General features: G+C 39.4%; 1 protein-coding gene across 7 annotated transcripts in view; it reads left to right on the forward strand.

The window, feature by feature from the left end:
• Window positions 1-27,228, forward strand: part of slc12a7b (solute carrier family 12 member 7b) — an 87,161-nt gene that overhangs the window by 58,019 nt on the left and 1,914 nt on the right. For 3 of the 7 annotated variants that reach the window (XM_084747233.1, XM_084747236.1, XM_084747238.1), the window contains exons 5-25: window positions 4,698-4,752; window positions 6,016-6,146; window positions 6,324-6,565; window positions 6,679-6,890; window positions 8,893-9,060; window positions 9,217-9,315; window positions 9,581-9,638; window positions 10,599-10,773; window positions 10,884-11,002; window positions 11,181-11,279; window positions 12,854-12,973; window positions 13,720-13,824; window positions 15,709-15,877; window positions 16,455-16,650; window positions 16,973-17,142; window positions 18,004-18,135; window positions 19,126-19,233; window positions 19,610-19,726; window positions 22,559-22,734; window positions 24,731-24,745; window positions 26,957-27,090. In XM_084747233.1, the coding sequence (XP_084603359.1) occupies window positions 4,698-4,752; window positions 6,016-6,146; window positions 6,324-6,565; window positions 6,679-6,890; window positions 8,893-9,060; window positions 9,217-9,315; window positions 9,581-9,638; window positions 10,599-10,773; window positions 10,884-11,002; window positions 11,181-11,279; window positions 12,854-12,973; window positions 13,720-13,824; window positions 15,709-15,877; window positions 16,455-16,650; window positions 16,973-17,142; window positions 18,004-18,135; window positions 19,126-19,233; window positions 19,610-19,726; window positions 22,559-22,734; window positions 24,731-24,745; window positions 26,957-27,090 (2,800 nt within the window). The remainder of the gene's footprint in view (window positions 1-4,697; window positions 4,753-6,015; window positions 6,147-6,323; window positions 6,566-6,678; window positions 6,891-8,892; window positions 9,061-9,216; window positions 9,316-9,580; window positions 9,639-10,598; window positions 10,774-10,883; window positions 11,003-11,180; window positions 11,280-12,853; window positions 12,974-13,719; window positions 13,825-15,708; window positions 15,878-16,454; window positions 16,651-16,972; window positions 17,143-18,003; window positions 18,136-19,125; window positions 19,234-19,609; window positions 19,727-22,558; window positions 22,735-24,730; window positions 24,746-26,956; window positions 27,091-27,228) is intronic. The other 4 variants (XM_084747235.1, XM_084747239.1, XM_084747234.1 and 1 more) reach the window with 3 other exon arrangements.

Below are 27,228 nucleotides of genomic sequence, written 5' to 3' on the forward strand. Positions count from 1 at the left end.
ATATACCAATGAAAGCATACTAGTAACACTACTACTGCTACTACTACTACTACTGCTGCTACTATTATTAATAGTAATACCTTTATTTCTATAGCACCTTTTGAAAACAGAGTTTACAAAGTGCTTTGACAAGCAAAGCAAGGCAGGAAGTCAGAAAGCAATATACCAACAGAAGCCAAAGAGTAAGGCCAACAAATCAAGACAAAATGAAGATAAAATTAAAACAGGAATACAGAATGATGCTAAAAAAGAACAGTGCATAATGTCACAATAAATACAATATAAATCAATTTATATGTGATAATTTAAATAAATACAAATAAAACAATTAGAGCAAACTAAATAATATTGGTGAGGGCAAAAATAAAATCAATAAAGCAAAAAAGCAATACATTTCAAAAACTGAAACAACAGAAGCAATAAAAAGACAACATCTCTGGTAGCAAAAACACAGTCACCTTTAGATTTAAGCCTCAGTTTTAGAAGAGCCAGAGGGGCCCCGCCTGAGAATCTAAGGCTGCAAACTGACTCAGTTATGAATATTATATTCCATTTTGCCATATTCTGTTAATAGATCAAACTCAATCTTACACACAGGACCTTTAAATGATGGAAAAGTACAGACTAAATGCAGCTCCTGTGACTCTCGACATGGATGTTTTTTGTCCTTTATCAAGTCCAGTTTCCAGTTTAAGCCATTACAGCAGTGACGTACAAGATTATGTAAGAGTGAACTTAATGTATACATCCAGCTCTGTAATACATTCTGAATACATGAGCACATGACAGTGAGTATAAGTCCATGTGCTTCTGTAGTGTTGTAGTGACATTCAGGGCAGATGCTGCTTCAACTTTTAATGGTGCAAATGTTGGATTGACAGCCGTCATAAATGACTGGCAACTCGATTTAGCGGCCACTGATCCCTCCTATATTTAGCCACTGTGACTCTCCATTTCCTATACACTCCCAGCTTCTAATGGTACCTGGCAGCTTGACGTGTAATCCCTCCATCTGCAAAGTGTCAGAAACGTAGCGACATGCACACCCACACAGTGGCTATATTTGCCAATCCCAGGGCAGACAATGGATTACGTCAGCTTAATCAGGGAAAGTACAAACAAAAACCTCGAGTACTATCTCAGCTGAATGCTTTTTGCCTCATAATGGACTGCTCTAATGGTATAACATGATCAATTTCATTCACAATATGGCCGGATCTGGCAAAGTGACGAGATTCCAGAGTAAGCAAAGCTAAGACATAACCCAATACACGCCACCGTAGTACTGTGACTTAATATCACATTTTTGTGCTGTAAAAACTGTTTGATTCAAAAGACGGGGACACCATTTCATATATTACAATCTAGCTTAGTGCGTCGGGAGGGTTTACCCTCCACTGCATCACTGCTATTACATAATAAGAGAGCCAAGCTTAGTCAAACAGATTAATGTTCATTTTCACCGCTTAGACCACATCTGACTTTGCTGATGGTTCCACATCAGCCACCTGTTTATAGGTCATATTTTGTGTGCTCCAGACCCAACACCAGAAATGTCTAAAAATATCCTCAACAGAATTCAGCTGTTAGGATTTACTCTGTTCAGCTTGTTGATTTGTTTTTAAATCATTTTCCTACTGTCACACCTAACAAAATGAAAGATTATGTCTTACTGCAGCTCAAGGAAACAGAGATACACACAGATTTGTCTTTAAAGGTGAAAACAAAGAAGCTCAGTCAGTCTTAATGGCTCTTATTAGACCAGCTCTCATGCTAACATATCAAGAAGACAGACACACTTTCTCATTAGCTTGGTACACAGCATACTGCACATTCAGAATATTTTCCATCATGTCATGATTAGTGTGTTCTTTGAGCTGTGTGTTGCTCAAAAACATGTAAACAGTGGGTGCTTTGTGTTTATAGGTCACTGTCAGCACCTGGTTTTCTAAAATGCTTCCACACCAGCATATTTACTGCTTTAAATGAGTAGGAGTAGGATAAACAAATTTCTTGAGTATTTTGTATTTCAAAATCTTATTTGTCTCAACACTGCATTGTTTGATCATTGTAAAAGACTGCTGGTTATATTATTCTCTTAATATTGATCACATTATTTTCTATTTTAGGATTGTACTGTAATGTTTCTAAATGGGATCTAAGACTAGATACCATGTTGGATTTTAGGAAATTGAATCAGAGTGTGAATGTTTTGAACAGGGTTGTATGAGGTTGGTTTGGTCCTAGTTTGGAGAAGCAGCAGGAGGGCTGATCTAGGAAGCTAAGCAATGAGCGGCTGTGGAAAGAGTCAGCAGCAAAATGTATGTTAGCTGCTTAAAAAAGGGCCCATCTAAAAAAAAAAAAAAAAATTGCTCTTTCCAAAGCAACCAGACGCCTCCGTCAAAAACAGTCATTTTACCTCGTAGAAACCGGGAGTCGCTTCCTCGTTTGGTTATTGTGTCACCTCAGTAAATCCAGACTAACCCTATAAAATATATATTGATATAAAATAAAATATCAAAGGCTTTGGAAAGAGCCATTTTTGGCTTGTATAAATACAGTTTACCTTCAGAGAGAACTGCCTGGTCACAAGATAAAGCGTTGAAAATATTCTAAGTATAGCGTACACTTAAATTTGTATAGAATTTTTTTAGGTGGCTAAAATATCTTTTGCCACTGACCCTGTCTACAGTAGCATATTGCTTAGCTTCCTGCAGTGGTGCTCCAGCTGCTTCTCCAAAATGAAGACATACTGACCACCATCTACTGTAGGTAACTGTCCTTTAATATCTGCTTTGATTTCATTTTTAGTGAACATATTTAATTCAACCTCGCGACTAATGACTTTATGAACCATATCTCCCCCGTAGTAGAGTAATTATTGTATGAAAACACTAATGGAGATACCCAGATCTGAGGTCTTCTCCTTAATATGGACCAATAAAGACTCGTGAGACACCAAAGGCAAATTCAGTTAGCTTTTTGTGATGACTTGTTCTGTCACTGATGTATTTATTAACTTTGAGGTGGAGTGGAATCATTTTTGCTTAATGCAGATCTGCTGCAGTGTTGTTATCTGTTGTTATGTTGTCCTATATTTTTATTTTTCTTTTCAAATCACTTTGTATCCTTGTATGCTGAGCCCTGTTAGGGCCTGACTGTCTCTGCTCTGGTTTAATTTCTTCTAGAAGCTTTTAAAGTCTACTAAGTCTCCAACAAAACAGGTGGCTCTGCTGTAAAATATTTGACCACTTGACTTATGGGAACTATGTGGTCATTTTTAAAGTTTCAACAGTGAGGACACGTCCCCTGGTATTTAGTTTTGTAGTAAATTCTTTGGTATGTTAAGGCGAGCTGGTGTGTAGCTGCTTAGGGATTCAGTGTAAGCGGAGGTAAAATTGTCAGCTAATTGGCTTTACTCCAGCTTGTCTGCCACTTTAAACCTGACGCCAGCAAAGAGCACGAGGTTTATCATGGTCATGCCCTTTTCCCTGCGCACCTCCTCCTCCTCTTCCTCTTCATCCTCTTGCCTCTATCCTCTCTTCTCTCACCTTCATGCTTTCTCCTCTGCTTCTTTCTTTGATCCTATAAGTTTTAACTTTCATGTCTTCCTCTCTTTTCTCTTTTCTTTGTCCCTCTCTTATCTTGTCTCCCTGCCCTTCTCTCTGCTCTGTCCTTTCCTCTCGACCAGAAGCACTATTAGGTAACATGCTGATGTAAAAATATCCTCCGCCACAATGACTGATTTCACAGAAAAGCTTGTATCCATTACCAATCCACAAGATTTAGAGCATAAGCCCCTTAGACGTATTTTAACAGGCTAAACACTAGATTAACCTCTTCAAGTAGCCTATTGTAGGGAAAATCTGGAAAATTGATGGAAATAAAGAATCATTCATGAAATTAATGAAAAAAGATGAAGGAGGTTTGTGTAAATTATCATAACTGGTTTTGAATGGGTAATAACTACATCATGAACTCTATTGTTATAATACAACATTGAAAATGAACTTTTAGGAAATACTTGGTGAAAGAACTCACAGTAACACTGTTAATAAAGGTCATGTCCATATTGCTTTATAAGAACATTCAGAAGATATTATAATGCATTTATATGGATTCATGAAACACTTTATAAATGTTTATAATCATGTATGACAACTTCTAACAAGATTTATTAAGTAAAACATCATATAATTGTTCATTTATATTAATAAGCATATACAGTGCTGTCACTTTGCTTAAAGCTCACAAAATCATGCTATAGAGTATTATTAATGTTTATAAGACATCCCATTTCACAAACTTTAGTTTATAATCTGTTATGATACGTTAGAGCAGGTCTCTGTGTGTCTTTATAACTGCCTAATTTTATGGTTGTTATAATGTGCTGTGTAACCCAGAACTCAGATTCTTCTTTCAAGTACAGTTGTCACTTTGGCGTGGAGTTATGAAGCATTATGAATGCTGAAATTATAATACACTATGTCCATTCCTTATAATGTTTTATAAAGCTTGTTTTAAGTTATAGGTAATAAAGCCTCATATATGTTTAATAATGTCTTATGAATGTGCTTTTATTGCGTAATAAACAGGACCCTCATAGAAAGTGTTACCAAACTCACATTCCAAGCCTTGTCTTAAGATTTGAGAGTTTTATTCTGATGTTGTTGGTTCTTTCTGTCTTCTCTCCACAGACCATGCTGACAGCCATATCCATGAGCGCCATCGCTACTAATGGAGTTGTGCCAGGTACGACGCTTTGGTATTCAGAAAAATGGCAAGACTTGTCTTTGCATTTCTATTTTTATTTTAGTTTGTTATGGGGATGTTATGGAACAAAAGCAATTCACAGGCTGATGTGTTCTGGGTGCAGCTGGAGAGTTGATTGTTTGTTTGACTGGCTACTGAATGAAATTAATTTCCCACCTTCACACATTTGTATCAAACAGAATCTCCTTTTTCTTATTTTGTGTTGATTTTTTATTTGAAAATAGGTCCAGCATGTAGTAATGTTTTAGGTCCAGGGGCTTGACCAAAACCTTCACAACAATTTTCCTTGTTTATCCAAACATGTATTTGAAAATCTGCAAGTTCTCCTTAGTTCCTGAAAAGCTGACTTAAAGGGTCATTCCAGAATATTTAAACCTGGGTCCCATTTTTACATATTTTCGGGGTCTAAATTAATTTGTGTTATTGTGTGGGTTTTTGGTGTTGGGTCAGAAACAACCCTTTAAAATATCAAAGTCACACATTAGCAAGCTGTAGACCACCAGCTTCTGTGTTCAGTAAAGCAAAAATTTCTGTCACTAAAGTCTGGTGACTTTGAACAGAGCGATGTAACAGCTGTTTCTAGTTAAAAGAAAAAAATCAGACACTTAAATAAAAAGGTCTCCTTAAATAATGTTGTCAGACATTTAAAATAATAATCTGCACTTTTGGTGGACATGAGACACATTCGCCCACAAGGATTATATTGCATTACCCTGTGAGGCAGCTGGAATCCATCTTGCCAGGCTTCAAGTTATCTGTTTGTGTCTGCACCAGAAATGGTGCAGCCAGTCAGCATCCTAGGAGGGACTACTGGCAGCTAGCCTGGTTTTAGGTGTGACGACCATCCATGGAAGCGATTTGTCTCGTACTAACAATGGTAGCTCTTGAAGAGGTATAGCATATAGCATAGATACTGAGATAGCATCAGTTATATCAGTAGAGTAATTGGTTAAAGTTAGCCCATGTTAGACAGATTGTTCATCCAATCACTCGCCAAGTTTTCAAAGTGCCTGCCTGTTTCCAAACAGTTTCTGCAGGTGACTTCCCAGACAGTTCTGTATAACAAACCATATGGCGTGACAAGTTATACATTGCAGCCGTTGCAACCAGTTTCACGGCTGCCAGCTGAGGCCATCTACACAAAAATACAGTGTATAAAAATACCAGAATTACCCTTCGAGAAATTAGTTTCCTTTTCTCATAAAACTCTTTCCCACTCCGCTCCCCCTTTTTTCCTCACAGCTGGAGGCTCCTACTATATGATTTCCAGATCTCTGGGCCCAGAGTTTGGTGGAGCTGTAGGTCTCTGTTTCTACCTGGGCACAACCTTTGCTGGCTCCATGTACATCCTGGGTACAATAGAGATTCTGCTGGTGAGTGAACAGTGTGTGCAGACTACTATCTATCCTCTAATTTCTGCTCCAGCTCACTGTGTGTCCACCACCTCTGAATGTTATTCAGGTAGTGGACAAAACTTCTTAAAAGAGATCAACTCCTTTTTCCTCATTCTTTTTTAAAATCTTGTCCTTTCCTTCACCTTCCCCATGCAGACCTACATCGTGCCTAAAGCAGCCATCTTTGTGGCGGAGAAAAAGGAGGATGAAGCAGCCGCACTGCTGAATAACATGCGTGTTTATGGCACGTGCTGCCTTGCACTGATGGCCGTGGTCGTCTTTGTAGGGGTGAAATATGTCAACAAGCTGGCACTGGTCTTCCTGGCCTGTGTCATTCTCTCTATCCTCGCCATCTACGCCGGAGTCATCAAGACCATCTTTGAGCCACCAGACTTTCCGTGAGTCCAGCAGAATGTTCCACTGAACCACATGATTTCAATGTGCAGTAGTATTTTTAGCAGTATAGATAGTTTAAGTATTGTGTCATTTTATCTTCTTGTTCTCCACGCAGTGTTTGCATGTTGGGGAATCGCACTCTGCAGAACCACAACTTTGACAGCTGTCTTAAGATGGAGACTATAGATAACGTGACGGTCCCCACCAAGCTGTGGAGGCTATTCTGTAATGGACCTGACTTCAATGCCACCTGCAACGAGTATTTCAACAACAACAATGTTACCAGCATACAGGGCATCCCCGGACTGACCAGCGGAGTCATTTCAGGTTGGAACACAGAGTTTCCTCTGGAGGTTTTAACAGCTGTGTGTTAATGTGATGGAGCTGGGGAAAAAGCTCCCTCACCTGAATTTTTCCAATGCATTAGTGCATTTGTCAGAATTGTGCAGAATTTCTCACTCAGTCTCATCCACTACTCACACCGAACCTGACAAATTGCACTTTTAAATCATTATAAAAGATAAACGGAGTGGACTGCAGTTTTTATTAAATACACTGCAAAGTCAGAACATTCCTCGTGTTATGTAACTGCTGGCCATGACAAACTAGTTTAACTCCAAACCTTCAGTGCAAATGCATTCCTGTCATACTTCTTGAAAAGCATCTGGGGCAAGCGTACACAGGAGGGGATTTCACATGTAATTATTTCACTCTTTGCTTTCTCTCAAAAAGCTCTTCCTTGACCATATAGTCACCATTTTTCTCTGAGATATTTTTCCTCCCGTTTTGATTCAAACCATTTTGTTTATGTAAAAGTCTGAACCTCTGTACTTACCAGTGAAAATCTAAGCTGTAATTAGTTTGCCTCTCGTGCCTGCTTTAAGAACCATTGCTTACTTACTGTAGCACCAACCATCCAATCACTGGATCCCCTCTAATTCTGTGAACACTGATATCAGATTCACGCTGGATCTCATGTCAAACAGTTAAATAGAAGTATTTAATAAAATGTAACGTTTCCTTCAGTACTGGTGATATGTTTATTTAGAGACATGTTTTTTCTCTGGTTAGGTCAGCGAAAGAATGACCAGAGTTTTGACCACAGTGTGTCACTACATTAAAGGGACAGTTCAGATTATTTGAAGTGAGGTTATATGAGGTACTTATCCATAGTCAGTGTATTAGCTACAGTAGATGGAGGTCAGCACACACGCAGTTTAGAGATAGTAGGAGAACCAGTGTAGAAAGCTAAGCATTGGACTGCTGTGGACAGGGACAGCAGCAAAATGTATTTTAGACACCTAAAAAAATATCCATTTCTGTAAGCATAAACTATATTCTGAATATTTTCAGCACTTTACTTTGATGTCTGACTGCCTTTTTTTGAGGGGAAACTGCCATTATATAAGGAAAATATTGATTTCTCCAAAGCAACCAAACTCCTTTGGCAAAAATAGTAATTTTACCTTGCAGAACATGGAAGTTACGAGTCTACCACTGCCTTGATCAGTTAGTTTGTTTGCATTATTGTGTGTTTCAGTGTTTTAAAGTGTTAGTTTGGATTCAGCAAAGTCTCACAATGACATTAATGGATCAAGTATGACTTCTGTACTCTGTGACTTAAAATGACTGATTTTACTAAAGGAGTTTGGTTGCTTTGGAGAGAGCAATATTTGGCTTATATAACTCTGGTTTCACATCAGTAAAATCTGTCTCACAGCAAGGTGAAACAATGAAAATATTCTAAATGTAGTCGACACAACGTTATGAACTTACTACAGCTGATATTGCTTTTTTTTTAAAGTGCTAAAATACATTTTGGTGCTGACCCTGTCCACAGCAGTACATTATTCCTTCATACACCAGTACTCCTGCTGCTTCTCCAAACTGGGGATGTATTGATTGCCATCTACTGTAGGTAATACACCGACTACGGATGTGTACCTCATCCAATCCAAATCCAAATAATCCCTAACTGATCCATTTAAGGCAAAAATGGCAGAAGAACAGTGCTGACTGCCAACAACTAGTGTTTCTGAATCCATAATCTGCTTTTTTTCTGCAAGCAGTGGCTTGACTACTGTCTCATGTCTCATCAGATAAATTTCCTTTATTGACTCAGATCCACAAAACAGGATGGTTGTCTTGAAAACACATTTCTGTCTTTGGCTCCATCATTTCTATGCACTTTTTATCTTTATGTTTAACTGTTTAATCTGTACAGTTTCTTTTGTGTGCATTACTTATGTCTTGACAGACATACTTCTCTGTACAGTGGATGGCCTGTGTTGTTTCAATTATGATGATCCTGTTTGTGTGTCTCTTGTAGAAAACATGTGGTCAGCGTACGGCCCTCTGAGTATGTTGGTAGAAGACGAGAAACTGTCTTCTGTTCCGGGAGGTGACTCCGCCCAGGACATCTACATGCCCTATGTGGTCAATGACATCACCACCTTCTTCACTCTGCTGGTCGGCATCTACTTCCCCTCTGTCACTGGTGAGACCACACATTCACACACACACTATAATGCAGGAAATATTTGTGTCCTATACATGTGAAGTAGTTTTCAATTTCCATTATGGGCGAAATGGCAGAGCATAGAGTTTTGTTTCATTTCTTAAGATTTCACTTTTGATTCCCGACCCCTCCCAGGTATCATGGCTGGTTCAAACCGGTCAGGTGACTTGCGGGATGCACAGAAATCCATCCCCATTGGGACCATCCTGGCTATCGCTACCACCTCCGTCATCTGTATCCTTCAACCTCTTTGTGACACTGATATCAGAAAATGTAGCCCCGCAGTCCTAACTATAAATTTAAAGAATGTTTTTCTAGTTTTCTAGAGCCCTTGGCTCTCAAGTGCTCATATGGGTAACTGATATAACAGTGCCATGTATTTCTCCAAGGTTATCTCTCAGTGTCCATAGTTGTTAGGTTTATATGTTTTTGACAGGAACAAGAACAGAGCCTTTGTCTGTAGATTCAATTATTTACTCTCCTGAACGCTGCTTCACAGACGTCACCTGTGTGGTGCTCTTTGGTGCCTGCATCGAAGGAGTTCTGCTTCGAGACAAGTAAGAGTTTAACACAGAGGACATCCTGTAAAATACAGCACACTTCTATACTACATGGATATGTTTTATAAAAGAAAATTTTTTTTTAAGGGGATTAGAAGGAAAACAATACATTTTTGTATAATTTAGGTTATATTCCCACTTTTTCTCTTCCAGTACCATCTCTTGAGGGCATATGGATAAGATTATCTAAGTGGCCTCATCACAATCCTGTTTTTTTCCGACTATTAAGCATTTGTGTGATGTGAATAGACCACTCTGCTGCCTTTTATCCTATTTGTGAGTCATGAGAAGTACTAAAGATGTTTCTTAGTAATTTGGCGCTGATATAATAAGGAACATGCTTGTAATTGTGTGTAAGGTCAGTGCACAACAACTTTTATATTCTAACAAAAAATATACATTTCAAGTCAATGTATGCTTTATGCTAAAACATGCAGCCCCACCATATATTTTAAAGTCACAAAGTATCTACTGAACATGACAGGTCAACATGAATCTACTGTACAAGGCAATAAAATGAATTTGTATATAGAATATATGCAGATTGTTGCAGTTAGAAATAAACAGACCTTTTGTGTCATTGAGAACTATGAAACTTGTGTTTTTAATATTTTTAATATAATATCTCTCAGTGCTGTCCACAGATTGTCAGAGATAGCATCACTGACAGCAGGGTGGTGTGTGTGAGAAAGTGAGCGAAAATAAATTGCACTGTGTATGTATTCATGGTAATGAAGGAGCAGCGTGACTCACTGATGAGTTTTAAATAGTTTTTTGGAAAATTATAGAGCTCTATGGCACAGAGGAATAGTACATATCAGACATGCACACTATCTGTTAGTAGAATACATCTGTTGTTAGTTTGGGATGTTTGACAATAAGAAAAACAAAAACTATCACCAGACTAGTAAATGAGTAACTAAATAAATAAATATCTGTGATGTTTTTGCTTTGCAGATTTGGTGACTCAGTGAAAGGAAACCTTGTCATAGGTACACTATCCTGGCCCTCACCCTGGGTTATTGTGATTGGCTCGTTCTTTTCCTGCTGTGGGGCGGGGCTGCAGAGTTTGACTGGCGCGCCACGCCTGCTGCAGGCCATCGCACGAGATGGTATCGTGCCTTTCTTACAGGTGAGACACACACTGTCCAAACAAACAAGCAAAGCAGTCCTCATTCTCTTGTATTTATCTTCAGTTTTCATACCTGACTGTGCGTGTGTGTGTGTGTGTGTGTGTGTTAGGTGTTTGGTCATGGGAAAGCTAACGGAGAACCTACCTGGGCTCTGCTGCTGACTGCCGGGATCTGTGAGATCGGCATCCTCATCGCCTCGCTGGACGCCGTGGCTCCTATTCTCTCCATGTCAGTAACTGTTTACATACTCATAGTTTGCATTGCTTTACTTTCTTTCCGTGAAATCAGATCAGAAGATAAAGTCCATAATCCTTCAAGTGTTTAGCTTCTTAAAGCCGCTTACAGTCGGTCATAATGTGGGGATTTAGATGATAAGTGAGTATTATATTTTGTCTTCCTTCCACAGGTTTTTCCTCATGTGCTACTTATTTGTCAACCTGGCCTGTGCGGTTCAGACGCTGCTGCGGACGCCCAACTGGAGACCACGCTTCAAATATTACCACTGGTGGGTGATGAATGATTCAGTCTTGCATGTATGTGGTTAATCTGAGAGTCTCTGTACACTACAGTTGTAAAGGTGACTGGAGTTTTAATTTAAAATCTTCAGTATCAACAGGATGTAAAGAAGTAACTGTTCTGAAGTTATGTTAAGTTTTGGTTGTGTATTGTGTTGCGGATGCTATTGAAGTTAGCATTCTCACTAGCTAGTCCCAGCCTGTCCTGTCAAATAATTCCACTTTGTGCCTGAAGAGGCGAAAGTATGATCCCCCGTTGTTTCAGCTGGAAGATTTATGCAAGCAGCGAGTTTTCTTCTTTCACAAGATCTCATGTCGTTGATAATCTAATAAATTAACAAAATAAACTCACAAAATGGCAAGAAAGGAAATCAGGTTTTCTGCAGGTACACAAGATTACCTCATTGCCTCCCTGGATCTGAATTTTGGCCCTTAAAAGTTCTGGGGGGGGTGGATTGTATTGATTGTGCTGTAACAATTACAAAATAAAACGCTGAACCATTAACCACTAATGCAGACCATCGACTACTTTTTGCAAGTATGGACATGAAATAGGTCTTAACTTGTATTCATAATGATCTTAAAAAGTCTTTCTGAAAACTGCAGAAACCCTGGAAATATCCTTATAGCTTATATACCATAAACCCTCTCTATTCAACTTTCTCTATTTTACCAAACTGAGACATAAAACTACAAGTCTGGGTTTGTATTTCTGTTGTTCTACAATCGCCATTTCTGGTTTGGTTGAAAATAAATCTTTAATACACTGCATTAAGATGTGAAAATATTCTGGCTCCTTGCTGCCTCTCTGAGGCCCGACCTCCGCCTCACTCCTATCCACTTCACATCTCTCTTTCCCCATCTGCCGTCTTCATCATCTCCAGTCAGAGTTCTGGTCGGAGCCACTGTAAATCACCTCAGTACAGTAGTCTCTGTCATCAAGCTGGCCTCCGACAGTCTCAGAGGCTGAGGCTACGCTCCAGGTTTGGCTGTGTTCACTGAGAGCCTGCTGAGCTCAGTTCCTTTGCCTCGAGGCAGCTAAGAGCTGCTAGCTACAGGGCTAACTGAGCTAACAGCAGTCAGTAGGTTCACTACAGCCAAAGATAACTACAGCAAAGAGTATAGTGAGCAGCACTTAGAGTTACCTTTAGCCATATCTTGTGTGTTGCTCCTTTTAACAATCTGCCAGGGTTAGTTAACCTGTTGGGGACCTACTGTTGAGACGGCTGAGAGTTTCCTTATGAACATGCCAAGAATCACACAAACACGTTCACAACTACAGACACACCTGTTCATTGTGGTTTGTGTGATGATGGCCTTTACTGAGATTACTTCCACTACAGAGGCTGAGGACAATACAGGACGGCACTATTGTTAGCAGTGCATTTCATAATTTTATTTGAGTTGTAGGCCTCTCAGCTGTCCATTCTGAACTTGTCTCGCACCGTTAAAGCATTTCCATGAATGTACAGAAAAAACAACAACCCTGAAACAGTTGTTCTGTGTAATGGATGGGTATGATGTTAATGGACTGGAGTGGTGAAGTATGTGTTTTCTCCTGCAGGGCTCTGTCCTTCCTGGGAATGAGCTTGTGTCTTGCTCTCATGTTCATCTCCTCCTGGTATTACGCTATTGTGGCCATGGTGATCGCTGGATGCATCTACAAATACATCGAATACAGAGGGTAAGACTGACTTTGTGTTGTTAGTAGTGTAAGTAGTGTTCTTTATAGGTATACGGTTAATCTTTGACAAGGAAAAGTTCAGATATGACAGAAGGTGGGCTGGGAAACTGTGTTGACAGAAAAGAGACTGAATCACAGGGGAATGAAAGTACAAAACTGATCAGTTACATGCAGAACAAAAAATACTTTAAGATCCTTGCATGTCATCAGACATCTTGACATTATAACTATAAAACTGACCGTCAAGAAATACATCTACGAAGACAGAATGTGCACAAAAATACTGATTCAAGAAACCCCTTTATTTTTTTTTATTTTCAAACATGCATTTTAAGATGAACCACTTCATTTTAAAGGGAGTTAAGTGTTGTGCAGTTCTTCTTAGCCAGCGGGGACAGTGTAATCCTTCAAAATAAAATATTAAAATCAGTTTAAAAATTCTGAAATGTATTCTGATCATGTCACTTACCTGAAGCCCTCTTGAAAGTCTGAATGTATAATACATCATAGCAGTTGGATTTAATTTTTTTGTCTTAAATATCCTCTTATTTGGACTCAAATATGGTCTGAAAAATCTATAGAGAAGTTTGTAAATTGGAGCCAGAGAAAGTGCGGATGTTTAAAATGGAAAATGTGTAGAAACAGTGAAAACTGTTGAGATCCATCTGCTGGTGTTCATTCTGTGTGTCTTCTCATTTTTCTGCCTCCTGTCATTTAACTAATTGTCAACCGTTTGTCGGCTTTAGGGCAGAGAAGGAGTGGGGAGACGGCATCCGTGGCCTGTCTCTCAATGCAGCACGCTACGCCCTCATTCGCCTTGAGGAGGCTCCACCGCACACTAAGAACTGGAGGTACAGTATATTGCGTGTGTGTTACAGTTGACATGGTGCCACCTGTCACTGCCGTGGTGGACTAAAGACAGACAGGAATAGTAACAGAGGGTGCATTTGATTAATCTCTTGGTCCTCTACCTAATCTGACAGAAAAGGTTGATGAGCCTTCGTACTGTACTGAGGTCTGCACTGGCTGACCTTGCAGGCTGCCTGTCCAAAAACCAAACAAGTTTCATTTACTCTGCTGGCACGTTCAGTGTGAATCCTCTTCTTAGGGATGTGATGTTTCCACTTATACAGATGGTTCTCATTGAATCTAACAGCTTTCTGGCCCCCCTCTGTTAAGCACATGTACCAGAGACAGTTTCAGGAAGGTTACTTTTAAAATGTAAAATGTCACAGATACTAGTTAAGAATGAAATAAATCATGTGACCATTATAATCACTTCATTAAAATAATTTAACTTATTACATTTGATTACTTTTTGATGACTTTTCTAATGTTTTAAACTGGACAAAGAAGCTAAATAGTCCTGAAAACATGCATTCAAACCAGCCAGTGTAAACCTCACCACTTTATTTTATGTGACTGACTGTAGTTACATTAACTTACGTGTAGATGTTTCCTCAGGTTTGACACGGAATATTTCAAACATACAGTTTTAGACTGTAGAGTGATGATAGAGCCCTTTCCCAGTTTCTGTAGGAAAATATTGTTGAATTTCTGGCGCTGAAAGACGTTCTTGTCCGACAACAAAAGCCGCCTGCTTTGACGTGGTCAGCTGAATGGCAGACTCAGACTGCCTCTAGATTTGATTTGCATACTAGGGGTGAAGACAACCAAAACAACAAAAAGAAAAATCAAAAACAATGTTCAAAATTCGAATGCATTATTTCCGAAATGAATGGAGGCTGTGTAGATGTAGAAATCTAAAAGTATATACATATATACGTAGTTGCTGCACTGACCTTCGGATCATATGTCAGTGTTGCACCATATTGGACAGGACAAGACTGACCTTTTATCAAGTAAACATGAGAGCTGTGGTTTTTCTGGATAAAAAGCACTATCATGTTTACATCAGTGAGTCATTTCTTATTCAAGGGCTAATTATCTACATGTTGTAAGTTACAAAGAAATGTTTTTGTCCTACTCCATGTAGATCATGAATATGACATTATTGACTGAACATAGTTAAAATATGTAGAAGCTATAGTGCCAGAAAATAGTATCCAGAAAAACTGTACTTACCCTTTTTACATGTATTTGTTTACAGGCCAGTCTTGCCTGGTGCCATATGGCAGCGTTGTTGACATTTCGCAGTAAGGAGCTGAAGCAGTCAAAGCAGTGATCACACATATATGTCTGTGGATGTAGAGCCAGCTCTGATGGTTTTGCACTTAAATTTGTCCAAATGGCTTCACTAAAAACTGCTGTCCAGAAATATTCTACATATAAGCTTTTCACTGAAAGGAATGTATTTGGAATTTGGAATTTCTCAATAACTAACACATTACAATTAAATCTATTTTGTAATTAAATTACATGTAACTAGTTACTTCCCAGCACTGGCTGTAGGACTGTAAGGTCCTTATTCTTCTCCAATTAAGGTCTCAGTGCGTAGCTGAGTGACAGCCGATGGCGGTGTAATAATGTAGCCACACCTACTCTAAATAAATGATGTGCTGGTGTTACTTTACAAGGTAGATGTGTTCATTTATCATAAGCCTTGGTAATGTGTGAGCACATTTGCTTTGATTTATACGCACAAATGAACCGATGCCTTTTGTCTTTTCAAACCACAATATTTGTTGCTGTTCTTGAACCAGCTGTCTCTCAGCACCTTGAAGAGCAGTGCAGTCTGACTGTCCCCCGTCTCCCTTGTCTCTTCACGTCTCCAGGCCTCAGTTGCTGGTGCTCCTGAACCTGGACTCGGATCAAGGAGTCAAACACCCTCGTCTGCTTTCCCTCACCACCCAGCTGAAGGCAGGGAAAGGCCTGACGATAGTGGGAAACGTCATAGAGGGAACGTTCCTCACCAAAGAGACAGAGGCCAAGAGGGCTGAGCAGGTACGATGGAAATACACAAGAACATATGAAATGTGCAGATGTACGCACTTGTATATTGTGATTTATATCAAAAATTATATAAGTCTTGTTGGGAATGTTGAGAATTCACAGGGCGTAGAAACAGATCTGTTGTGTCGGTCAGGATTTACATTTAGGACCAGCATTTTACAGCTGAACTATAGAGGAACTCTGCCACCTACTGTCCTAATTGAGCATTGGATGTCCACTGGATTCTTTTTCTGCTGCCTGATTTGACTGTGTCCTCAAAAGCATTTTTAATCAGTGGATTACTTTTACTGCAAAAGCAATCCTGTACAGAAGCTGAATTCCAGATTACTCAAACCGCTGTATTCATGGGCATTATTTCAGCCCATCAATATGAATTGTCCTGTATGGACACTAATGAGAGTGCTGAGTGTTAATTTTATGGTAGAGGTTAAGCTGAGTCAAGGACCACTGAATAGCCATGGCATCTTTTGAAAAGGACTTTTTTTTCTGAGTTGTCAGTGCTGTATCAGCAGTGTATCGATTCTTCCCTCCTTCACACTTTGTCATTTTTCTGTTTTTCTCTGTTCAGAACATCAAGTCTTCCATGTCAACAGAGCGAACAAAAGGTTTCTGCCATGTTGTGGTGTCCTCAAACCTCAGAGACGGCTTCTCCCACCTCATCCAGTCTGCAGGGCTGGGAGGCATGAAGCACAACACAGTACTGATGGCCTGGCCCGGGACCTGGAGGCAGTCCAATGACCCGCAGTCATGGAAGAATTTCATAGGTACAGAGTGGGGATGTAATAATATATCAAATATCACAATATCGTAATTAAAATCGTATAATGGACTTTTATTTGAACTGTCTTCCACTCTGTTCTAGAGATAACACTACAATAAAAACATACATACTGTATGTAGGTATAGAAATTTAAAATCAGATGCATGTTGTGAACAAATAAAGAAAAACACATGATGATACGTCTTACGTTCTGTATTTGCACATCTGCTCATGTAATCCTTCCACTGAGATGTCAGTGATGTAATGTCTCACGCTGATTAATAGGCCGTGTCTGTGTCCCTCTCTCTCTCCCTCTGTCCATCCAGAGACGGTGCGGGAGTCCACAGCGGCCCATCAGGCCTTGCTTGTGGCAAAGAACGTGGACAGTTTTCCAACCAACCAGGACCGACTGGGGGAGGGCACTATCGACGTGTGGTGGGTGGTTCACGACGGAGGAATGCTGATGCTGCTGCCCTTCCTGCTGAGACAGCACAAGGTCTGTGTGTGTGTGTGTGTGTGTGTGTGTGTGTGTGTGTCTTGGGTTATTTCTCTGAGACAGCCCTAACTGCTACAGATCTCCCTCCTCAGGGTACCTGCAGGGTCTTAAATGCACTGAATTCAAAAATCTCAAAATAAGGCCTTAAAATTATTAAATTTGGTTAACAAAGTATTTAATTTCATTGACGAAGGTCTTGTCCTGTCGTAGGATTACATTAATACTGTACTGTTATAAATATCTGGGGGCAAAATTATTCAAGACCACAGTATTGGTAAGCATGATTGCTTCTTTTATTGGTATTTTCAACACTTTGACATAATTTATTATCATGCTGCAGCCTTTTTAAAAATGATATATTTCTTCAGACACAATAATTTAGCAGTGAAAAAGAATCCAAAAGAACATCAATAATAATCCCTACTTTGGTGTGACTTTGATGCTGTTCACACCAGTTTTTTAAGTTGCAGCAGAATCCAAAATACAAGTGGGTTATGCTTATTACAGGCAATATGCATATAAAAACTATAATACAGTGTTTTATTAAATTCAAGTACTTGGTAAATAATTGTTTTCCACTCTGTTTTTCCTTTTGCCACAGTGTCTGTAAAGTTGGCATTAAATGTAATTTTGAGTGGAATTAAAAAGGTCTTAAATTTAAGTTTAAGGACCCTGGAGGTGCCTTGCCTCCCACTTTCATACATGTCTATCCATCTTCGAACCCTGACATCACTTTCATTCCTCTTCCCCGCCCCTCTGTCCTGCTTTACTTCACTAATCCATCCATCTATTCCTGACTGACAGTCTGGCTTGTTTTTCCATTCTGCTTCCGTCCATACTAACCTTCTTCCCCTCCACCAGGTGTGGAGGAAGTGTAAGATGCGTATCTTCACTGTGGCCCAGATGGATGACAACAGCATCCAAATGAAGAAAGACCTCCAGATGTTCCTGTACCACCTGCGGCTGGATGCAGAAGTGGAAGTTGTAGAGATGGTGAGACTTTGTTTGATAGAACAGCAGTGAATTACATCCTGCAGTGGTAGTGATACATCACTACACTTGAAGTAGGCTGACAGTCCTCCAATACATGTTATATGTTGTGGATGTTGTTTATTAAGAACCTAAAGCAAAGCCAGAAAGGAAAAGAAAAACAATTTTTCTTTGACAACTACAGTCAGTTTACCAGTACACTACTTTAACATCATGCTGTTTTGTACTCTGAAAGGGTCACGAAGTTTCATAGATGGATGTTTTATAATTGAATAATATTTATTTAATGCATAACAGTTGTAATTATTTATTTTGTTTTATCTTTATTTGCAAGATATCCATGATTTGGATCAAATCTGTAAATAACACAACCCACTGTAAAGGAACAGTGAACAGATTTTGATCTTTGCTGTATTTCAGATATGGGACTTAAGTCTTTAGTTTGTTTCCCAAACACAAGCTGTGTTTCCATCCAAATGCGTCACAAAGTTTAACATGATTTTGAGTAAACTGGTGAAATAAAATGAAAATGAATGCTTGTTTTCATCCATTACTGTGATTATGAGGAAGCCAACATGCCAATGCAGAAGAAGAGGGCACCACTGGATGACTTGATTAAAAGATCGCCAGTGAAAAACAACGATGAAAAACAATGTAGGAAGCAGGATGGAGATATGACATTTCATTTTTTTTTATGTGTTAATGTGAGGAAAATTACATCTTTGTGGAGTAATTACAGATGTATTATCATCACCTGATCGCTATATCAGATCTTATCAGGAAAAAGTGTTTCCATCTCCCATCAAGCAGATTAACTTTCTCTAATGTGATACATAAAATGCATGTATGCAAATACTAATAACATAAACCTGAAAGACAAATTTACCAAACTGCTGTGAAAGCTGTCCAGTGTTAGCAGACGTTTTGACATCAGGAAGTTTCTCATTGCTCCATGTTGTATTGATGACAGTGTTTCTGTCCTCTCCTGCGCAGCACGATAACGACATCTCAGCCTTCACCTATGAGAAGACTCTGATGATGGAGCAGAGGTCTCAGATGCTGAAACAGATGCAACTTTCCAGGACTGAGAGGGAGAGAGAGGTAACGTACATTTTATCTACCTGAACGTGACCCTGCACTCACAGTCACTCTCTCTCTCTGTAGCTGCATTCCAGTTCAACACAAGATAATGCAGTAATTTTACAGTGTGTCTTAGATTAGAAACTAATAAGAGCTCATAAACATCTTCAAGAAGATGTATTTCATTTTTCTCCCTCTTAGTGTGTTAGTGTCATCATCACAACCCCTCTAATTAATATCATACAGGTCAAATCATACAGATGTAAAACAGGCTCTTAATGTTGTTTCCATAAATAACAGACTCCATAGTATTTTAGTCAACACTGCATTATATGACAGTTGGCCCCTTTCCTTGTTCATCTTGCATCGCCTCTCTGGGGCGCGTCACACCGCTCAGATTCAGAGTATCACTGACGAATCACGTAGCTCGATCCGGAGGAAGAACCAGGGCGCTGCCCAGGGCGCCGACCTCAGCCACCAGTCCTCAATGATGGAGGACACTCAGGAGGACGAGGTAGCCCATTTTTGTCAACCCACTGTCCCCTCAGTGTTAGACTCACAGGCCCGTCTTCACAAAGCTGGATCTTTGGCTGCAGTTGTCGCTTGTCATGTGACTCATGACGTTTATCGTCATCTGGACTTTTATTCCCATATTTACCAGATGTCAAGAACAGATGTGCAAGTGTTCAGTCAGGCTTTTTGATCCCATTTTTGTCTAATATGGACATCAGACTGTCATGCATATACAGAATAATCAATAAAAAGAAGAGTAGGAAGGATGAAGTGTAAACATATGCAGAGAGTAGGAGTGCTAATCAAGAATTGGTTGTGTTTTATGATCATGTAGGAAAAAATCAAGTTATTGATTGTGCCAGTACTGGTTCAGGGCACTTGGATGATGAGCTAGCATGTTACATCAGAGCTAAAGCTGCTCCAGTTCAGCTCAAGCTGGCCAAAACCAGTGGGTCTACATAGAATGCACCAGTGTGAAGGTGTAGTCACGACTACAAGCCAGTTTTTGTCGATTTGTAAAATCTGATAAGTGCCATTAGCCTTTTTGGGAGAGGTCACTGGCAAACAAGTTTGTAAACAGGCCAGAGAGAGAAGGTGATTCATGATTACAGAGAGCATACATCTTGTACAATCTGGCAAATTAAGCTCAAGTCCAGACCAGCCCAACAGTAGTGCTGCTTACTGTATCGAGAGCTGCTTTGTGAATACCAGCCAGTTGCATCCTGGAACTGCTGCCTGACTCCCCTCTACCTCCATGATCCCACCTCATTCCCAACTCCCCAAAACATGTGAGTGGAAAGAGTTCACAGTATTGTCTCAGAAACCTGATTATTGTGTTTGACTTTTCTTCTTCTTCTGTATTATAACTGATTTCCTGAGATCTTAACAACTTTGAAAGCACTGCAGTCTCCACAGAAATGTTTTAGGGCAAGTCATGAGGGGAAAAATGAGAGGAGGAAGTATTTTTATTTACTTTGCATTTCAAGAATTAAGTTGAACTTCCAGGCGTAAGGTCAAATAAGCCTGACGAAGTTTATTATTACTATTATTATTATTTAATAACTTTATTATCGACATTTCAACTTTCAAGGCTCAAGCACAAGGCTCAGATCTTCTTTGTTCTTTGAGCTGAATGCTAATGTTAGTATGCTAAAAGAGCAGCTTGACTGGTACAGCCAAATGAAATCTGACATATTTTTTAAACAGCCACTGCACTGAGGATAATTTTATGTATGGCTACAAATAATGATAATGCTCATAGTTGATTAATCAGTCAATTATTTTTTAGATTACTCAGTTGATTGTTTGGTATATAAAATGTTAGACAATAGTGAAAAGAGTTGATTAGTGTTTCCCAAAGCCCAAGATGGTCCAAATGTCTTGTCCACCACCCAAACATATTCAGTTTACTGTCAGAGAGGAGTAAAGAAACCAGAAGATATTCACATTTAAGAAGCTGAAATCAAAGAATCTTTACTTTTTCTCTTTAAAAAAATACTCAGACTGATTAATTAGTTGGCGATTCATTTAATAATTGATTACTTGCAGCTCTAAATTCATTTGATTAAGGTTACGACAAAGTCATATCTCCACTGTCCGTCTCGACAGCCTCACAGGGCTACTATCAGGCTATGTACTTACTGAACAATTTTCAATTACTTTTTACCTATTCTGACTTGACGGTACTGTACTCTCTTTTTTTCACCAACCCCACTCATCTCCACGTTGATATCTCCCACCCTCCTGCCACTCATCCCTGTGACCAGTGTTCATACTGTATAAACAGCCACAGCTAGTCCTCATTGGGCACCATAAGTGGAAGAAGATCAACGTGAACATTCATCCTTCTAAAACAATTGTGCATGTTATTTACTACACACCCTCTCATTTACATGTATTTAAAGTCAATGAAAGCATTGGAAATGGAATATTTTAATCTATATGTAACATGTTATCCTGCTTTTTTATGAAGATACATTATGTACAGATCAGCAGGCGCCAATGAAAACAGAGACCATTGTCCATATCTTTGATAACAAATCCATCATTAATTGGTTATATAACTGTTGACATGGTACTCTGTAGCTCAGACACAGGAACAGAAGTAAAGAAAGTTGTTAATACTGTAATAATGATGTATATTAATCCTCCTCTGCTACACTCATCTGTCCTGCATTATCTTTGCATTATAGGCTCATAGACTTGCTTTATACTTATTTAAGTGACATATTTTGAGCATGTGTAATAATCTTTGGAAGCCCTATATCCAACTTGGTTGACATCATGCTCCAGTACACCCTCCCAGCCTGGTTCATTTTCACCAGCACTGCTCTGTTCCTGTCAGTCACCCATAAATGTTGTGTTTCAACCCACGCTGGGATGTTCAGCCTGCCCAGAAAAATATTGTCTTGTGATACCCAGTGTTTATTTGTTCTTTTATGATCCACATGTGTTGTTGGTTGGTATTATTCCCATTATTCTCAAGCATGGTTTCACCCAACTTTCATCGACTTGTAGAAGGAAAGTTGTTGGTTTCTCTTCTTCTTTCTTCCCAGAGTGTAGTTGTCCGCCATGTTTGCTCTGTCACTGGTCAATCTGTCACTTTCTGCACCATTTATTCACAATGCTGACTTTCTGGCATTATCTTGGACTCTGAGACCTAGTCACCTCCTTGTCATCCTCTCATTGCTCATTCCTTTCTTAGTCCTGACTCTTATTTCCTTCTTTATATCTCTTCTATTCAGTTCATTGTTTCGTCTCATCTTTCCCCTGAAATATCTCATTCTTGATACTCAATCTCCTCACCCTTCTCTTTGCTCCTCCTCCTCCCTAGGCCCAGCTCATCCATGACAGAAACACGGCATCTCACGCCACGATAAATGACAAGGCCGAAAGTGGGCCCGATAGGGTTCACATGACCTGGACTAAGGACAAGCTCTTCACAGAGCGCAATCGTAACCGCGAGTGCAACGCAAACGTGGCTGTACGCGACCTTTTTAACATGAAGCCGTAAGTATACATTGGTTATGCTTTGTATATGTATACATTTGATTGAACACCACCCAAAAACAACCTCTGTCTACATTTGTCTGTACCTTAAGAGCAAAAAAGAAGGAAAAGTGAAAGTTTTGCCTTGTAGATCTGTAACTTTAAAGGTAACTTTGGTGTTTTTAACCCTGGACCCTATTAACCCATGTTTTTGTGTCTAAATAACTAATGACAACAACAGTTATTGAAATTGGTCCTGTTTTGAGTGAGACCCCTGCAGCCATCAGCCATGAAACGTTCTGCAGCGTAATCAACAAAGAAGTAACAGGGAGAAACGATGTGTAGAGACAGAACATTTTCATGTGCTTTTTTTTTTTAATTTTGTTTCCAAGGAGTTTGAATGAAGTGTGTGTTTTACGATGATAAAATGACTGTTTCTGTAAATAGAGTCTGGTATATTTGGTATATATCCGGTATATATATTTGCTATTTTTGTTTGCTTTTTTAACATTAGACCATGAGAAAAACACTGCACATCATATATCAGTCTTTGAGTTTGATTTCAGAAGTATTATTTGTATACTAAGAAGTAAATATAACACTTTTTAAAGTAACCTTTAGCTGGTCTGCTCATCAAACTGGTGCCATAAGAAAATAATAAATAAAATAAGATGTTAGGCCAAACAATATGAGCATTTAAATTTAACATCCTTCCCATATGAAACTGAGCTTGAAAACCTTTCAAACTCCTGTACTTTAATAGATTTGTAAAAAACTATACTTCTTGAAGTAAAGTGCTACATCTAGCTGTTTTTCCTCACAAAGTAGTGAACAACAAATAAAATATTAATATACATGTGCAGCTCTCTCATTGCTAGTAATGTGTTTTCCAAGTAGTAGCTGCCCTTTGAGTTAGAATTTTGACCCTTTGAGGCTATTAGTTTGTTTCCACAGATCAGAGGAAATTTATACCTTACAGTCTGAGCACACGTTGTTGTTTTATGTTAATGATGCAAAGTAAAATGGAGATAACAAACCAAGAGCTACTTAGTTATATATAAACAGGACTTAAAAATCTATTTAGGGAGTGTTAAAAAAAAAAAGAAGAAATTTTTTTTTCTCCCACCCCTAGTACTTGGACAGTTCGCAATTGCCCCAAAGGATTACATTGCAGCCTGCTTCACAGTTGATGGCTGCAGCAGCCTCGCTGACTACAGGATCAGTTTGAAAAAAATGTTGTTTCCATTTGTTATTTAGATGCAAAAACATCAGAAAATAGAGCCTGGGTTGAAAAATACAGGGTCAAGTCTGGGGTATATGCTACTGAAAATTACTGTAAAGGTGGTGGTACAAAACAGGTTGTTGTTGCATGTGCCTTGTGAGAGACATTTGCACCATTTTGAATTCCTTTTCACACATTTTATATCTATGGAATCTAAGAAAGATGTGAAGAATAAACCACAGCACATACAGTAGTGACAATACTTCAGGATGGTGCCAAAGCCTCAGTGCAGGAGGACAGCATGTGTAGATGTGGTAGTTGTAGTAGTGTCGAGGCTGACGGGGTGAAATGGGACTACTGTCTGCATGGCGTGTGCATTCAGGCTGCATTTGGTGTGTGTGCGCATGTGTGTACACTTCCAGCCATTTCAGTCTTAGTGCATGGCCACACCACGCAGACAACACGCACACTAACACCCTCTCATCCCATACTGTCCATGCGATCAGTGTGTGGACGTCAGCAAGTGTGTCCCAGTCCACCTTCATTGGCCTCTAAAGGTAATTCAAATTAGTCATCGTGAAGTCTCACAGGACAGGAAGAAACGGAGGCGACTTTTTTTTTTTTTTCACGAAGTCTCACCGTACACATCAAATGGCCCCGTGGGTCACTTTTGGGTGTCACAACGGGCCGTTCGGGACAGTCGGAAGCATGCAGTGTGGTGGAGAGAGCTGGAGAGCTGACGTAGGAAGCATCTAAGCCTGTTTCTGTTGTTCTGTCCCATTTTCCTCCTTCTAGCGAGTGGGAGAGTCTGTAAGTCGCATTCTCTTTGCCCTAGGCCGTTCTCTATGTGTGTACTGCTGCTGTGATGACTGTAGCTCTGTTCAGTGTCCTCCAGCTCATGTGCTCGTACCTCTGTGTGTGTACGCATGTGTGTGTGTCCTTGTTTGTGTGTGCATCAAACAGCATATTGGTGAAAAAAACCTCCATTGATTTAATTTGCATGTAATATTTATGACATTATTTGTATGCATGAGCAAATTTGTGCTTTCCATGCACGGTTGTAATTACAAAATACAAAAAAACAGTTCATTTGGTCTTGACATTATAATATGGATGTTTTCTCAGAATGGAAAGCAGAATTTTGTTTTTCTCCATTGTGTAATTTGGCTTCTGGCAGTTGATGTCATGTGCTTTATTGCTTTGTGATCTAACATTGTGAAGGTGATAATAAAGAGGCAACTTTTTTGACTGTGGTAACTACAGCAAACAATTAGTTTGAAAGATTACAGCATGTACAATTGGCTTTGGCAAACTAAATTATAATAATGACATGAGTCATGGACTCCAGGTTGTGATATTACATGTCCCTTTCTGTCTTAAAATGTTGTCTCTTTATTAGGAAGCCATTATGCTTCAGTCCCTTAACCATGGCCTGTTTTCTCATTTGTGTTTGAGGCTAACATCCAGAATGCTTTTACTAAAATGAAACTTTTCTTGTTGACAAAATGTCATACATGTAAGGATTCTGTGTTATACTGTGGAGGGTCTTTAGAAGTACACAGTGTGTTAGTGAGCAAGTCAGAAAAGCAACCCGTTACTGTAGTTTTTCCATTGTATAAGAGACGTAAACAAGACACTCCTGAAAAAGAGAGCTTGTTCTCTCAGTGAGGTTTTTGGCTCTACTGCCTATGCAAAGGATTTTCCTGTCAGAAACTCCTGTTTTACAAACAAAAGGCCTTTTTTCACAGAAGACGTTTTAATATTTGACAGCAGGAAAAGCACAGGTGTAGATAACAAAATGATGATGGTTGAATTCCATTTAGCTGCTTCAGTTTCAGGGTCCTGGTATTGTTCACTGTCATGTTTTACTGGGAACTAGAACTGAACCATTGTCACATTTCCACTCAAATTACCCAGATCTTTGAATTCTAGGAACTATGGATGTGCGTGATTAGTCAACTATATGATTAAACATTGCCACCCTCACTAGTCAGCACCAGAAATACTTGTCAGATAAACTATTTATCAATATTTTATTCATGTACAGTGCCGCTTAACTGTTGCCTCTAAGGCGTTATGCCGCCGCCCGCCACTAGTCGGGGCTGTGGCCCTGACAGATGGCTTCAGATGGCTCTTAATAAATAGTATGTATTCTGACAGTGTTTAACGTGATCAATTAACTGCTTTCTGAGTCTTTTCTTACTGTTATACAAGTCGGCTAATCTAAATTAAAATTTAGTCGACAGGTAAATTAGTTGCCAGGAACATCCCCACTAGGAACAACTTTTCCAAGGACCTAAAAGGTTCCTTCAGCCCATCGCTGTTAATGTTCCCACCATGGTCTAAAGACCTGCAAAGATTAGGTAAATTAGTTTGCTGCGCACGACAATATACAACAACAAGAAGTGAGGGATAGGCATCATTATTAGTGCGACACACAGGTCACCATTTCCAGTTCACGCTGGATTTCTTGTTCATCAATAAGGTCGAGATCAATCCATCTGTCTGCCACTTTCTTCTGTAACTCCATGTTGGCTGAAATAAAATGCTGGGAGTAATCAACCAATCAGATATGTTCAGAGCTACAAGGGTCACCCCCAAAGTTCCTGTACCCCTGAGCAGGGAGTTTTTGAGAGGTAAAATAACGTCCTCATATCTATATGTAGATTCCTGATCTTTGCAGAAAGTTCCTGTGGCTAAACGCGGCAAATAATTTTAATATTAACACCTGTGTTTTTCTTACTCTCTGTTCAAAGTTTCTTTTGTAAAAAGGAGATTCTTGGATTTCCTAAATCAAAGGTTCAGCAGTCCCTCAGCATAAAGAGACAAAATGTCTTTATTTCACAGAGCAAGTCTAGCTGTAAATCTGAAGCTAAAGGTTACAGTACAATTTTCACAGTGGTTTTATAAGTACTGAAGAAGTCCCAGACACCAGGGAGACTTAGGCTTTAGTTTTAGTTTGGTTGTTAATGTTTTCTTCAGTGCTGTTGTTTTCTCACTGTGACCTTCTTGTCAAACCAGGAACCAGTCAAATGTTCGTCGGATGCACACAGCTGTCAAGCTGAATGAGGTGGTGGTGAACAAGTCACAGGGAGCCCACCTGGTTCTGCTCAACATGCCCGGACCACCCAGGAACAGAGGAGGAGATGAAAACTGTATCCTTAAAATCAAATCACAGTGTGAAAACAATGGGGGGGTGGGGGGTTGTTTGTGGTGATGAACCTACAGAGAATTATCCGCTAAATCTGAAGCTCCCCTCAGCTTTACTGAGCTTTATAGTGAGTTTCAGATCA

This window comes from Lutjanus erythropterus, chromosome 21, assembly GCF_056507025.1.
Source record: "Lutjanus erythropterus isolate fLutEry1 chromosome 21, fLutEry1.hap2, whole genome shotgun sequence".
NCBI lineage: Eukaryota > Metazoa > Chordata > Actinopteri > Lutjaniformes > Lutjanidae > Lutjanus > Lutjanus erythropterus.